Source organism: Epithele typhae, assembly GCF_022376455.1.
Source record: "Epithele typhae strain CBS 203.58 chromosome Unknown BXZ73scaffold_26, whole genome shotgun sequence".
NCBI classification, from domain to species: Eukaryota; Fungi; Basidiomycota; class Agaricomycetes; order Polyporales; family Epitheliaceae; genus Epithele; species Epithele typhae.
Window position 1 is genome coordinate 405,180 of NW_025954217.1, and position 14,814 is coordinate 419,993.

Consider the following 14,814-nt stretch of genomic DNA (forward strand, 5'->3'; position numbering starts at 1 on the left):
CTCTCTGCGTCTCTAATCCCGGGGTATTTGAGCGACATCGCTCGGTCCCCTGCTCTCCAACTCCCCTCCCACATTCGAGGACTTCCCGCCTGCTTCCACCCAGCCACACCCACCCAGCTCAGCTACTAGCCATCACTCTTCCCCGCCTAGCACCAGCACGCAATGTTCTCTCCCACCTTCCGCGAGCGCCCCGTCCACCGCCCTCGCTCGCCCTTATCTCCCAAGCTGGAGGACTTCGACGCGCCCGTAGCCTCCTCTTCCGTCTCCGCCTCAGGCAGCAGCAGCAGCTCACACATCTCCCCGCGGAGCTCGCCCTGCCCCCCATCCCACCTTCGCGCGCGCACGCACCCTGAGGCAGTGTGCACGCAGCGCAGGACGCGCCCCGCCCGCACGCTGGACGACCAGATCAAGCTCAAGAGCGAACCCGACTTCGACCGTGCTGAGTACGGCCGCGAGCGGTGGCGCGCCCCGGCGTCGTTTCCAGGCTCCCCGCGCCGCGCCCACTCGCACTCGCGAGGCGCCCCGACCCCGTTTGCCTCGTCCGCGCCCACCGGCTCCTCGACGCGAGCCGCCTCGCCCGTCTCGAGCGATGCGCCCTCGCAGCCACCCGCGAACGCGAGCGCGCTCGACGGGCACATCGCGGAGGCAGTCGCGACGAACGAGGACACGGTGCGCTGGGTGCGCGCGCAGCAGGCCGCGCGCGCGCCCCCCGCCGCACCGCACCGCCGCATGCACCCATACCAGCACGCACACGCTCGTCCCCATGCGCAGGCGCACGAGCACGAGCACGGACGGCCGCCCCACACCCCTCCCCCTCTTCATCCTCGTGATCGTCACCACCACCACCAGCCATATGTCCCCCACTTCGCGTCACCACAGTGGTCGATGTACGCGCACGCGGCGGTGCAGCTGCATCTCCTCGGGCTCACCGCCAGCGCGCCTGTCCAGGCACAGGTGCCGCGCCCGGGGTCCCCGGTGGAGCGCGCAGAGGACGACGACGACGAAGATGAAGACGACGAAGACGACGGTCACCGGACGGACGAGAAGACGCACCGAACACGTTCACACCTCCAACGGCGGCGCGAGGAGGAGGCCGAACGCGAGCGCGCGGCGCGCGCGGCGGTGACCCGGTACAAGAACCGCTGGTTCGTGCTCCAGGCGGGCGTGGGCCAGAAGGAGGCGGAGCAGGGCGGGCTTCGGTTCACGGACGTGCCGTGGCCGGTGCTCGGGCAGCCGGAAGCGCCTGGGGACATCGACGTGGAGAAGGTCGAGGCGTTCGTGCGCGCGGGGGGCATGCCGGACAGGGTGCGGTGGCACCCGGATCGCTTTGGGCGGCTGTGGGGGCGGGTGCGGGAGGAGGAGAGGGCGGAGATCTCGAAGGGGGTGGTCACAGTGGCGAGGTGCTTGCTTGAGCTGAGTGAGAAGCTCTGAGACTGTTTATTCCGTACACGGACAGTTCACCAGTACCACCATGCGCTCGTGCATTTTTGCTATAACTTATGCCCTACTTGTGACCTCCTTAGTAACGATTATTCAAGTACGAACTTTGCATGTACAGGTACATACTCTCACAACCACACGTTCAGAGGCGGTGCCGACCTGCGGTCACTGGTCACCTCAATTGTCAGCAAAGACGTAGTTCCATATCGGGTGTACACCTTGAGAGACGTTGCGAGAAGACATGGTGGTTGAGACGAAGGAGAGCCAACGCCCAGCGCTCAGTATTTCAGTAGGATGATGGACACGCTTGGACACGTGGGCAGCTCGATAGATACCTCGGGACGCGCCTGGGCGCCTCCTGGCAGTTGTCCCTTCACCTGAGACACTGGTGGTCCCCCACTGGCAAGACGGCATTCAAGTCCGCCAACCCAATGCTAAACACACAAGACGACAACCTAAAACTTTTCTGAGGATTTTGAGAGGCCATCCAAGAGGACAAAGGTGCGTATCTCTTCGAGAACACGGTATGCACGAATTTGCGCAATGCTTCAGGAATCAGTTCTCCGAGGAACACGCCGCGCTTCTCCTCTTCTATCAACACCCCATCTTTCTTCTCGGTGAAGGTAAATGGTTTCGATGTGCCGAAGAAATCTTCGTGCTGCGTCGCTAAGGTATTCGATGTGTACGAGGTCGGCGTGGAAGGCACGAACTTCTTCCTCCGTATCCTTGGTGCATTTGCGTAAAGTTAGTAACCATGCAGCCTTTCTCCTCGCGCCCCGGCACCGCGGAAGACGCATGGGAGCGGTGGGCGTGCTCCTCGCAGCGGCCACCCGTTGAGGTTGCCACTCAGTTCCACACGCGCGACTCGTGGACCCCCACTCCAGGAAGGATCCCGCATGCCTACAAATGATCTTTGCCACTGCGTTCCCCCCACCAAGGATGTCTTGGTACAAGGCGATACACCGGAGGTTCCAGGCGGAAAAAGAGAACCGCTTCGAAACAGGACCGAGCGGCCCGACGTCCAAGATGCTCACACCGCCAGCTCGAGCTGGCCCAACGCCGGCCCAAAGGTCGTACCGTCATCCTCACCACCTCAGGCTCCAGTCGCCGCCGATGTTCTACCCGGGTTCAACTCCTCCCTCTCTTCTATGGCCACAAGCTCTCCTTTGCCCGACCGACGAGTACGGGCTCACCGCTAGGAGCCTCGCCCATACCTGCACAACGCGATGCGTGCCAGGAGGCTAAATCCGTGCCCACCAGTGGTCCAGAGGCCATCGCGCATCCCCCGCGCCGCGCCAGGCAACCCCCCGTCGACTCGCACGCACGCGGGAACGCACGTCCATATCCGCACGTAGGCGCGGCGCGCGACGCGTTTGGGCCTGCCTGCCCTGCCCTGCCCTGCCCCGCCCCGTCCGAAGTCTGCTATACTTACTTGCCTACAACGTGAGAGCGCGACTCCGGCCGCGGGGCTCGGCGCGAAGATCGAGGTTTCGAGATCGCAGAACTCACCGGGAGCTCGAGGCGCAAGATGATCTCAGAACCCAGGAGGAGCAGTATTTAGTGGGCGCTTCCGCACCACTGCGCAGCGATTTTGGCGCCGCGGGGGCTGGCGCTGGCCTGCAGAGCGCCGCGCGCACGACGTCCTATGTATATGTACAGCAAGCTCACGCCGCCGCCCTGCCAGTGAGAATCCATCGATAGCGCACGCGGCGCACGCTGGGGGCAGTTCGAGGTCGGCGTGCTTGGGAACGCCCGTCCGACGACGTTACATATGGCATGACACGGTGCAGCGCCGTACCGCCGCGCGCCACGCGCGCTCAACTCGGAGCTATGTCGCGCGGCCCAGAATAGCGACGTCCGGCTGGTGCCTTGGCTCGTCGGACTGGAGAGTCACTTGGCGGTCCCCACGGACGTCGACAGGTATCAGCACGCAGGCCATGGTATTCGGAGTGCGGGCTGCGGTGCGTGTGTGCGTGTGCACTGGATCGTTGGGGTCGTCCGCGCGCGGCGGGTGTACGTACTAGCAATCTGTGCGCTACGATTGGTGAAGACTGTGTACATGTAGTATTTGTATCTGTAGGAGGGGTAGCGTGATGTCCGGAGCGGGTCTACGTGGGATACGAAGCGGGGCGAAACAAGAGGCGGCACAGGTGGGGAGCAGAAGGCCCCGACGCGGGCGTGTCGTGGGCGAGCGAGGTGTCCATTCATCTCTGAAGATGCGGTGGGGGCTATGTAATGGCGTAGACAAGGGAAGGGAGGCAGATGGACGCGTGCGTCTATGCTGAACGGAATGGAAGCAAAGAGAATCCCAGTCCGGGAACGCGGGGGCGCGGCGAGCTCAGTCCGTGTGCGAACGCCTTTACGAGTCGGTGTAGCGCGGCTCGTCGGCGTAGACCTCCTGCTTCTGCGCGGGGCGCTCCTGGCGGAACTGCTTGGGGAGGAAGGCGAGCCCGGCGAAGTAGAGCACCGGGATGATGACCACCCATGCAAGCCACGCCGTGTTGACCGAGCTGCTGAGAGCCGGGCGGCCCGAGGTGGCCGGCCATGCGAGCGCGTAGCCGGTGTGCACCTGGAGTCAAAAACAATTTCGTCAGTCTCTCAGCGTCCGTATATGAATAGCACTCGGAACATACCTGCCAGAAGGCGAGGCCGATGATGGTGAGACCGAGCACGGCGTGTGCGTAGTTCTGGATCGGGCGCTTCTTGCTAACGGTGAATGACGCGGGCTTCCAGTAGTGGATGACGATGCCGAGGGCGCACTGGAAGACGTAGAGCCCGATGAGGCTGACACCTGTGGCCTTGTGGTTCTTGGGGAGCAGGGTTTCACCAGACCCAGCGTCGGTCGCTGCGAAGCCAAGCGCCACACCAGCGATGATGACGGGGCCGGCTGCACGCGGTGTCGTGAGCGCGTGAATTACGTGTAAGAGACAAGGGGTACGTACCGAACACAAGCTGGAAGAGCCAGTGGCCAACGAACCACACGCCAGTGAACGTACGGGCATACCGTGCGAGAATAGCGCCGGCAGGGAGGAGGATGAGGAAGCCGATGGTGGCGAGTACGGCATGGGCGACGATCATCTTCTGGAACGGAACAAGCGGGACGTCAACGGTGCCCGAGCCGCTGCTGGCGACCGTCCCATTGCTCGAGACGGGCTGACTGAGGTCGAGTTGCGCGGGACCGGAGTCGACGTGGATGTCGCCCGTGGAAAGCCTTGTCGTGTTGTCCGAGCTGCCGGGGTTGGTGTCACTGAACGCCCAAATGATGTCCACGGTCGTGCTTCCTTGGGTCTGCGACGTGCAAGGGACCAAGCGTCAGTCAGTAGGGTGAAACACGAGATGAGATGCGCGAAAACAGTGCGCGCTCGCGTACTTCAATAGTGAACGACAATGACGGCTGTGAGCCGGCGAGATTTGAGTTGGCTTGGTCGACGGTCGCCACACGCGGCGGGTTGGACACGGGGGAGGGCGGGACTTCGCCCGAGGCTTGGCGTTGAGACACAGTGATGGATCCATCGCTGTTGGTCCACATCATGACCATGGGTGAGTTCGCCATGGTTTTTCCAAATCCGCTGGACGACAAATATGAGAGGGTCGATCTACTGGTGCAGCTGCGCGAAACTCACATGGCCATCCAACCGAAGCTCTCTGATTGGCTCTGAAGGGTGTCTGGATAGAAACACGCACATTAAACGGGCGTCGTGGATGAGTGCAGAGAGGGGACGCACAGCGAGTGGTGGTGCCGTTGATGACGCCCGAGATACACATCAAACCACTGTTGCCCAGAACTCCGGTCGGGCAAATGCTTCCTCCGGTGACACCACTGGAGGCAGCGGAGCTGGCGGAAGAGGTGGAGGAAGGAGAGGTGCTGGAGACATCGTCGGAACCAGCTCTGCCCTGGATGGGAGGATGAGACGGAAGGGAGAAAGAAGAAGCGGATCGACGTACGCGCTGCTGTGCGAAGACGGTCGAAGAACCGAGACCGAGGGCAGCGAGAAGGGCGAGTCGTGGATGCATGATGATGCGGGGGATGGCGATGAGGAAGACGGGCAATTGAGTGCACGAGAATACCCGGGGCTATATATGAGGAAAGGGTGGGAGGTGGTGGCGGGGTGGGAGAAAGGAGGTGCTGCGCGAGGTGCGGAGACAGGCGTGAGGGGACGTCGGTGGGAGCGTGGAGGCTGAATCCGGGCTTGGCGGGATCCGCGGGGAAGGGGTGGCTGGCTAAAGCGCGGTCAGCTCCGTGTGGGAAGCCGACAGCACTGGTCCGGGCGCTGGGCGTGCAAGGCGTCGTCGACTGGCGCTCCGCCGCCGGGCGTGCATCCGCGTCCCCCGCGCGCTGCTCTTCTGCCGTTTTCGCGTGTGGCCCGCCTGTGGTGAGGGGCGCGGGCGGTGGGCTGGTCCGCAGCGGGTCATACCGCTGCACGTGGACAGGGGACTTGCTGCGCATCTGCATCTTCTAGCCGACTAGCCGCCTAGTCCCGCGCCCAAACGATCCATCCGTGCTCGAGGCCGCCAGAGCTGCGCACGTACACGCCATGCCCCATCCGAACCGCTGCTCACCGTAAAAAGAAGCACAGGCGACGTGGGAGAAAGCTGCCACCGCCTTCGACTGGGCGAACGAGCGCCGACGACAAATGGGACAGATCCTGACCGCAGAGCTCGTGGCATGGGAACAAGCACTCCAGCTCGCTGCTCGGAATCTGCAGGTTGCCACCAGATATCGTCAGCCGCAGACCACCGCCCCTTTGCTCCCCACTCACCACTCAGCCAGGGGAACCAGCCCCGAATCGCACCAACACGACTGGTTTCCGTACTACGAATCCCGTGGAGTGAGAGCGAGCACCCGCCACGATGCCAGCAGGCCCAGGCGACAAGCGGTGCTCTTTCCCAAGGTGCGCGACGAATCGTGCGACCACTCGTGCCCGTACGTGTTTTTCGCATGGACCAACAACTGACCTATCTTCCGAGCCCCTTCGCTCCGACGACCATCTTCCCTGGCGAGCAGACGGCATTCGGGAAAGACAGGGGCGTCCGTTGCACAGAGGTGGCTATCAGGTACATGGAGGACGGAACGCATGTGTCGTACGACTGCCTGGTTATAAGACAGTTGGTGGTCCGTCCGGCCTGGAGAGTGGGCTCGACGCTGCGCACCTGGACTGCCACCCCAATGTCTGATGTGGCTCACCGCAGCACGGACCCAAGCTCGACGCGGAAAACGAAAACCAATCGACATGGCTTGCCGTTTCCCTTGATCCGTCTGAAGGCGGGATGCCAAGAGGGACAAACTTCGGGCCGGTCGTAAGACAGTGCAAAGGCGAAGCGTGAGAACCGGGAGGTGTGTGCGCAGTACGTGCAGGTGTCCTGTGCGGAGACGAGGGAGAGAGAGAGAGCTCCAGCAGCGTATAATTGGGCGGAGGCGGGCGGGGCCTGTCCAGGCCCAAGCTGTTGTTGCGATCGGCGGCAGACAGCCTGTATAAGCCACGAATTTCTAGCAATTTATGGCGACAACCGGGTGGTTTCAATCGCCAGGGCACCGTCCGTGAGGAGCTTAAGCTTAAGCTTGAGGCCTTGAGGGGCGACGACGAGAAGCAAAAGGACGACGCAACCAGGGAACAGAGACGGCGAACAAGTCTAAAGGAAGGTCGAGGGTGCTCTCGAGCTGAAGCGCTGATCGACGACCGCAAGCTCGCGACGGCCGAGCCCGGCCGGCATCGACCCCAAATAGGAGGTACGCCGGCCGGTTGGGCAGAGATGAGGTCATGGCGCAGGACACCGGCCGGGGCGGGCAGTGCTGCGCCGCTACCAGGGGCCGGAAGAGTGGGAGTTGCGGTGCGGTGGCCGGGTGGAGAGCGAAACAGCGGTCGTGCGGTCTTGAAGAGGCCACCAAGACAGGCACTAGCAAATCGCCATCCTCTTGTTCTCTGTCCCTCTCGCCGCCCTCAGGGGCCGCTTTCTTCCTGCTGGCCCGGTGATATACGCTTTCTGTTCTTGGCCATGTCCTCTACGTTCTCCCAGACGTCCTCCACGACGTCGACCTCCGCCTCCGCCTCCTTGAAAGCGTCAAGCGGCAGCACCCTCACTGTCCCTGGCAATCTCAAGGTCTCTCTTCCTGCCCTTCGTCCACTCCACTGTCTTATCACATGCGTCTCTAGATCGTCGGTATCATCCTCGCCATTGCCAGTGGCGTCCTCATCGGCTCAAGTTTCGTCTTCAAGAAGAAGGGTCTTCTCCGCTCGCAGAGGGGTATGGCTGCAGGAGAGGGAGTTGCTTATCTCAAGTCGGTGCGCCATTGTACTCTGTGTGTCCTCCCTCTCCTCCGCTCACGCCCTTCAAGCCGTTATGGTGGATCGGAATGACCAGTGCGTTCGACATCACTTGACTCGGCGGGGATAGCCTGACACCACATATAGTGATGATCCTGGGCGAGTTATGCAATTTCGCAGGTGAGTACGCCATGGAAACCCACTCCGCGCACGTCTCTCAACCCCGTCCAGCGTACGCTTTCGTCGAAGCCATCGTTGTCGTACGTCCCCGTCCCTCCCCTGCCGCAGTGCCCTGACTGCTCTCCCACTCCATATCCTATCAGACCCCGATGGGCGCCCTCTCCGTCGTCATCTGCGCTATCCTCTCCTCGTTGTTCCTCAACGAGAAGCTCAGCTTTTTTGGTTGGCTCGGCTGTGCCCTCTGCGTCGTACGTCGACATCCGTGCCACAATAGCCCGCATTTCTTACCCCGCTTTTGTCAGCTGGGCTCGGTCATCATAGCGCTCAACGGTACGGCATTGGTGCAGCTCTCTTCCGGTCCTCTATGAGCTCACGAGATGCGGCCAAAACCAGGGCCTCAGGAAGAGAGCATTGGCCAGATCAGGGAGTTCCAGAAGCTGTTCCTGTCACCGGGGTTCTTGATCTATGGCGGCATCCTCATCGCATCCGCCCTGGTCATCATCTTCTACTTTGCCCCGAGGTACGGCCGTCACTCGTGCACGGTCGATCGAATGAGCGAGATGCTTACTTCTTGTCCGTTTGTTCAGGTATGGAAAGAAGAGCATGCTGTGGTACATCATGGTCTGCAGCATGATCGGGGGTATCAGCGTCAGCGTCACGACTGGCCTTGGTTCCGCGATCGTCACCACCGCCATGGGGGACAACCAGGTATGGATGCCGTGCCGCCGTTTGATATGGCACCATCATTGATCATCTATTGTGTTACAGTTCAAGTTCTGGTTCATGTATTTCCTCCTCGTATTCGTCGCTGTAACGCTAAGTGAGCCCCATCTGATTTCACGTTATAATTAGACTATGCTCACTTTTAAACAGTCACGGAGGTGTATTATCTTAATGTGGCGCTGGCGCTCTTCAACACTGGTGAGTGCCTACCGCTGCGTCATATATTTGTATTTGGGGCTGACCCCATTTTCTTTGACGACAGCAATGGGTTCGTGATATTTGAACCGCCGATGCACTGCGATTCGGCTGTACTGACAGTTTCCTAGTCACGCCCACCTACTACGTGATCTGTGAGTTGATCAGTATCACCCAGGCCATAGAAGATGTTGTTCACCTGAGTTCTGCAGTCACGTTTTTTTCGATCGTTACAACCATCGTGTTGTTCCAAGGTCTCAGCGCACCCGTCACCCAAATCATCACCCTCGTCATGGGGTTCTTGGTCATTTGCGTGGGCATCACCGTCCTCCAGCTGTCGAAGATCGATCCGACACAGATCAAAACCCTCGACCGGCGGACGACGTTGCTCTTACAGGCGGCGAAGAACAACACCGAAGGTGTCGACGAGAAAAACCTGTCCGCGGTCGAAGACCCAGGGATGGACGCCCTGCGCGGGAGCTTCGGGACGATGGGCAGCATCATCCGCGCACGCAGCGCACGGAGAATGAGCATGTCCAGCCGCGGTTCCGTCCACTCAAGAATCAGCGGACAGCCGGGCTCGCCCGGCCCCAGTCGCGGACAAGACCCGTTAGCAGGCTTGAAGCGGCACCAGCTCTTCGACAACCCGATGCCGGGCACACCGGGCGAAATCGGCGACCAGCACGTCGAAGTTGGCTCGCTCGGCAGCCAGTCGCTCGGCTCGCCGTTCACGCAGCGGCAGCGGAAGCAAACGATCAAGTTCGGCGACGAGGAGCTCGTGCACCAATACCACACACCCGGCATGGGCGACAACACCGCAACACACGAGCGGCGCACGGTCCCACACGCGTCGACCCCGAAGGACGAACGCGAGTCGGTCAGTAGCAGCAGCTGGTCCGCTAAAGCCGTGGTCGGCGCTAACGGCGAGCAGACACTGCCGCCCGACATCGGCGTCCCCGTTCTGCCCCTGCGCGACTTGTTCGACTCCGCGGTGCCGCTCACCGCGCCACCCTCGCTGGGCAACAGCGGCTTCGCGGTCAACTTCCCGCCGATATCGCCCGGGTCGCGCTCGCGACACCTGCACCTGTTTGGGCGCTCGCCGGGCGGGCGGGGGTACCCTGGCGGGGACCGGGCGGACGACGAGGAGGAGAGCGTCTCGCTGTTCAACCGCGGCTCGACCGAGGGCCTCGAGCTCGACGGCGGGTCGGACGGCGACAGCTCCGCCGGGCCCGGCAGCGTGCGCCTCGTGGGGCGGACTCGGGGGACAGACGTCGTATGACTATATAACCCGGACTCGCGGTCGTTCGTCGTCGGCCTCATGGACTTCAACCGACGACTGTCGGCGTCGTCGCGGTTCGCGTGCGTCCCGCTCGCGTCGTTCCGCACGTCGACCGCGTCCTCCGCCTCCGTCTCTGCCTCTGCCTCTGCCTCTGCTGGCCCCGTTCCCGATGTCCCACCGGTTCCCGCTATCCCACCAGTTCCCGCTATCCCCGCTGCATCCGCTGTCCGCACCCGCGCTGATCCCGCTTCTCCCTTCCCCTACACCGCTGCTCCCCCTATCCGGCCGCCTCGCGCCGTGCCACAGTAGTCGCTACCGTACGCTTGTATACTGTAGTCTGTAGAGTTTATATACCTTCCTGTAGGTCTGTCTCTCTGCCCTCTTGCGTTTTCCGTTACGTTTCGAATTTGGACGAACTTCGGCCCTGCTCGGACACGCTCGCTGCCTCTCTGTTGCAATCCAATCCGATCCTAATTTCGCCTCTATTCGTACGTACAGCTTCACTCGCCCTCCGTCCCAAGCACTCTAGAGATCAGATGGCCCATCACTCGGATTATCGTCGAATCGCTCACGACCGCACGTCCTCCGCGAAACGCAGAAAGCCCCGCGCACGTACCCGAGTGCTTCGGCACCCAGAAGCCTCGCCCGCCGTCCAAGAAGCTTTGAACTTTCCGCGCGTACGTACGTACGCACGCCTTTCCCTTTTTTGCGGACTTCGAGGTCACCATCCGTGCGTGGCTTAAGCCTTACGGTACCCCCCCTCCCCATGGCCAGCCGATTCCCGAGCGAACGAGTGGCGCTCTGGCCAGACCTGAGGCCTGAATTCCTGGAAAGTCCCGGGAAACGTGCACCGTGGCTGGCAAGTCCCGGCCTCTGAGGAGATTCGCGCGGGCAGACGTCCTCGATCGCACTTGCCCGTGGCCGTTTGCCGCCCCGGGCCCGTTCGTCCCCCTGCGGCCCCCAGGCCTGTCCCACTGAGATTCACTTCGTCCAAGCACGAGAGGCAATCCTCCCGGGATCGGATTCGCGGACGTCCCCGGGCGCGTCCTTCCCTCCCGCCCTCTCCCTGTGCACATCGTTCCCGCGACGCCCGCACCGGGTCCATGTCGTCCTGGTTCCCTGCGGGAAGTAGCGACGGGGCCAAGGAAGCGTCGTCCGGCCGCTGCGCGCGCACAGGTTTTCTCCGCGAGGTCCTGTCCGCCGTGGGCAGTGCTGGCCATGGGGTGCGTCCGCGCGCCCCCTCCCCGGGCGAGGTGCGAGCGGGGCCTCGTCGTCCCGCGACGCCAGGCAGCGTTTGCGTCTGCGTCTGCTGGATCGATGCCCCACTGGCAGACCCGCGGCTGCCGCCGAGCGCCGAAGCGCTGAGAGGCGCTGCCGTTACGCACGCTCGGGTTTGGGCTCGAGGTTTCCCTCCCCGGGCCAGCCAATTCGGAGTGCGCGAAACCCCTCCTCCAAAATTTCTCGTGGCTGCGGAGCGGCTCTGCGACGCAAGCGGGAAGGTGAAAGGAGCGGGGGGTCGGCCTGCGCATTCGTCGAAGGGGTTCATGAGCGGGCGAGATGGGCGGCAGCGCCGTCTTCGGAGGCAGGATGCACTGACGACGTGGGCGATAAGAAGACGCTGTGTGCGCCGGCCAGGGCGCGGCGGAAGATCACAGGCGAGAAGGGCCGCCAGACTGGACCCGGCTCGAGGAAGCCGGAGGGGGGCCTGGGCCGGTGTGTGCTTCCTCGTTAGACTTCGAGGGGCTGCAGCTGGAGGCGAGTGGACGGGTGCAGACGCCGACCCACAGCCTGAGGCAGCCGCCGTACGTGTGATGTCGATCGATGTCGATGCACCCGTCCGTCCTCGCACGACGGGATCTTTCCATCTCCACCAGATCGCGCGTGGAGCGCCGCTGGCCTGTGCCCGTGCACGTTTGGCTCGCGGCGTCGACCAGCCAGCCTCCGATCCTGGTTGCGGAGCCCTGGCGGTGCGCGGGGTGCACTGCGCCCGCCTCCCAGATCCAGCAGATCCCATCCCCGCGCGCGCCGGGGCGGCCGGGTCAGCACGACCGGACGTCATCAGGCCCGCCCGCTCACACTCACTCACTAGCATGTACAGAGACCCTCGTACAAGCTTCGACGCACGATCCTCTGCTCCCAACGCCGGGCAAGCTACGAGCAGCAGCGATCAAATTAGAGGCGCATGCTGCGCGGACAGGGCCGCGGCGCGTCAGACAAGCGTAGATTTAAAGCATTGGCAGCCTGGGCGAAGCTCGAAGCCCACTTTCTGTCGCATGTCGCGACGTCCGTCGCGAGGCCTCCTCTGCATGAATCACGTCGTTTTATCACCACGCACATGCGCACGCACACAACCCCCCTGCCCCCGACTCTGCCTCGTTCGCGCAACACCGACTCTCAAGGTGAAGGAGGAGGAGGAAAGGAGGCGGGAGAACCGCGCGCAGAACTGCACGCGCGCTCAGCAGCTGGGAGTTCAACGCACTTCAACTTTCAAGACGGCAGTGGCGCTGGTCCGCGGCGCACGTTGCTTCCGCGCCGCCCGATGCAGCACCGCAACCTCCCTTCGGGATCTACTGGGTCCGGTCGGCCGCCGGCGGCCTGTCTGCCACTTAACCTCGCGCGTGGTGCGCGTCGGGCTCCCGGTCTGCGCGCGCTGCCTTCTCGGGCCCCGCGGTCGACGTTGGCCGCGTCGAGCGCGGATAGCCCGGGCCTCCGAGATCAGCTGCAGAGAGGGGGGGGGGGGTGCATGCGGGTGTCGCTTGAGTACTAGGTCCGGACTCCGAAACTCGAAGCTCGAGGCTCGAAGGTCTGAGCTCGACAGTCGCGAGAAGAAGCAAAAGCGTAAACCCGACCGTTGGCGAGCCAGAGGCGGTGAGCACTACGTACCTACGCGCGAACACCACCAGCGCCGCCCGACGCCCGCGGCCGGCGCGGTGGTCGTCCGGCAGGGCCGCTCATGCCAGCTCTCAAAGGGAGACCTCGATTCTCGAATTGCAACCCCGTCTGGACTCTGGGCGTCGCTGGGCGTCGCCCGCTTGCGCGCGGCGTCGGCATTAATCAGGTCGACGTCGCGAGGCCAGCCTCGCGCACCTGCGCACGTCGCACGAGCCCGCTCCCAAACACCCAGCGGTCAGGGATTATATGGCGGAGGCGCGCTTCTGGCGTCCGCGGACCCTCCCGTCGTTTACGTACCGCCGCGGGGACCCGGCCCTTTTCCATTAAGCCCGTGCGCGCGCCAGCGCCCCTGCCCCCCCTCTGATCCGCCCCCACGGGCCAGGACCACGGACCACGGACCTCCCACCGCGTACGTGCGCGTGATCAGGCTGGGGCTGCTCGACGTCGGACGAGGTACTTCGACCGGGCCGGCGCGGGGGAGGTCGACGTCTCGCTGCGAGCTCGAACGACATCCGGACGCGGACTCGCACGATCGCATGACGCACTTGCATCGATCGACGTCCGCGTGAGGCGCGTCCGGCGCCCACAAACACGCTCGCGCGCGCACTCACTTACGGCGAAGGCGACGGCTCGAACGGCGACGCCGTCGTGCGCGCAGCTTATACTTACTTGCCAAGCAAGCGAGATTGAACTTCGGGCGCTCAGAGCCCGGTCTCATCATATGCCGGGGTGCGCCATTTGGCGGCCTCGTCGGACCAGCGGAGCGGTTCTGCTCGATATCGGGTAGGCGACTTCCGTGATTTCCGCACAACCTCTAGCGGACGGGGCAGGGGTACGTACGGGGGTGGATGCGCGACGCGTGTCGCGTCCGCGCTGGAGTTTCGTCCAGTCCGCGTCGGGGGGCGGCGGGGACTCCGGGGGTCTCGGGCCGCGGGGCGCGCTGCTTCCGAACGGACGTAAGGGATGTGCGGGCTGGAGCCGTTGAGGAATTGGATTACATCTACGTAGTGCGCCGGGGCGGCGGTAGGTAGGAGAGACGATGGTGGATTATTGCTACGGATAACAGGGTGGAGACGTATGCGAGGGGTAGAGCATCATGCGATGAGTCGGGGAGGCCAGAGCAAAACGATGAAGAGGGGACCGAGACAGAGACCAGCGTCCGGAGCGGCGGGGCGAGACAACGGAGAGTACGCAATCACAACACAATAAACAAAACAGTAAGCGACGAGTGGGTCGACGGACGCGGACGACGATCGGCGGCGGCGGTGGTGGGGGAGCGGGGCCACGACGGGAGAAAGCATCTACCGGGGGCAATGAGGCGAACAACGCGAATGTCAGTGTGGGAAGGGGAGCCCGACGGCTTGGAAGAGGCTCGGACCCCGAGAGACAATATAGTTATGACGGAATGCGCAGCGTCCGGGCGGTCAGCACGCGCGAGCTCACAGCGCGAGCCCGGGGTCGGACGCGCGCCGGAAGGACTCGTCGGTGAGGTCGTACATACGCGGGCGGATCCCGCGCCGCGACGTCTCCGGGTACTGGCACTTGAGCTTCCGCTTCGCGCACTGGCTGCGAAAAAGAAGAAAAAAAAAACGTCGTCAGTTCCATGTCGTCTCCCGAGCCGAGAACGTCGCGCGTGGGGCGACAATCGACAGCGACGCGACACTCACTTGCACGTCCGGTCGGGCGAGCGCGCCGGGGGCGCCTGGCACGCGATCTTGCGCTTGCGGCAGAAGAAGCACGCGAGCGTGAGCGGCTTCTTCGGGCTGTCCTCCACCAGCGACGACGGGCGCGGGACGGGGGGCGGCGCGGGGATGTCCGGGATCGTGAGCACGCGGTGGCCGC

At 63.4% G+C, this 14,814-nt stretch overlaps 4 protein-coding genes across 4 annotated transcripts; 2 read left to right on the top strand and 2 right to left on the bottom strand.

The window, feature by feature from the left end:
* Positions 1-596: 596 nt before the first annotated feature.
* On the top strand, positions 597-1,431 carry BXZ73DRAFT_47326 (uncharacterized protein; the record flags this gene model as incomplete). Its single annotated transcript, XM_048019857.1, has 2 exons — positions 597-669; positions 1,007-1,431. Coding segments are annotated over 2 exons (498 nt in total), but the record flags the coding sequence as incomplete, so codon positions are not given.
* Positions 1,432-3,799: 2,368 nt separating this feature from the next.
* BXZ73DRAFT_47488 (uncharacterized protein) lies at positions 3,800-5,454 on the bottom strand (the record flags this gene model as incomplete). The annotated part of the gene is made up of 6 exons (XM_048019887.1): positions 3,800-4,009; positions 4,074-4,327; positions 4,383-4,717; positions 4,794-5,009; positions 5,064-5,106; positions 5,166-5,454. The coding sequence occupies 6 exons, from the start codon at positions 5,452-5,454 to the stop codon at positions 3,800-3,802; spliced, it is 1,347 nt and encodes a 448-aa protein (XP_047877646.1).
* Positions 5,455-7,434: 1,980 nt separating this feature from the next.
* Positions 7,435-10,080, top strand: BXZ73DRAFT_101754 (magnesium transporter NIPA-domain-containing protein; the record flags this gene model as incomplete). The annotated part of the gene is made up of 14 exons (XM_048014999.1): positions 7,435-7,539; positions 7,593-7,721; positions 7,775-7,799; positions 7,851-7,883; positions 7,935-7,963; positions 8,027-8,131; positions 8,186-8,213; positions 8,277-8,403; positions 8,471-8,591; positions 8,652-8,703; positions 8,757-8,804; positions 8,869-8,874; positions 8,933-8,956; positions 9,014-10,080. 14 exons carry the CDS (start codon positions 7,435-7,437, stop codon positions 10,078-10,080), a joined length of 1,899 nt encoding a protein of 632 aa, XP_047877647.1.
* Positions 10,081-14,411: 4,331 nt separating this feature from the next.
* BXZ73DRAFT_47396 (uncharacterized protein) lies at positions 14,412-14,770 on the bottom strand (the record flags this gene model as incomplete). The annotated part of the gene is made up of 2 exons (XM_048019869.1): positions 14,412-14,538; positions 14,640-14,770. Coding segments are annotated over 2 exons (258 nt in total), but the record flags the coding sequence as incomplete, so codon positions are not given.
* Positions 14,771-14,814: the final 44 nt, after the last annotated feature.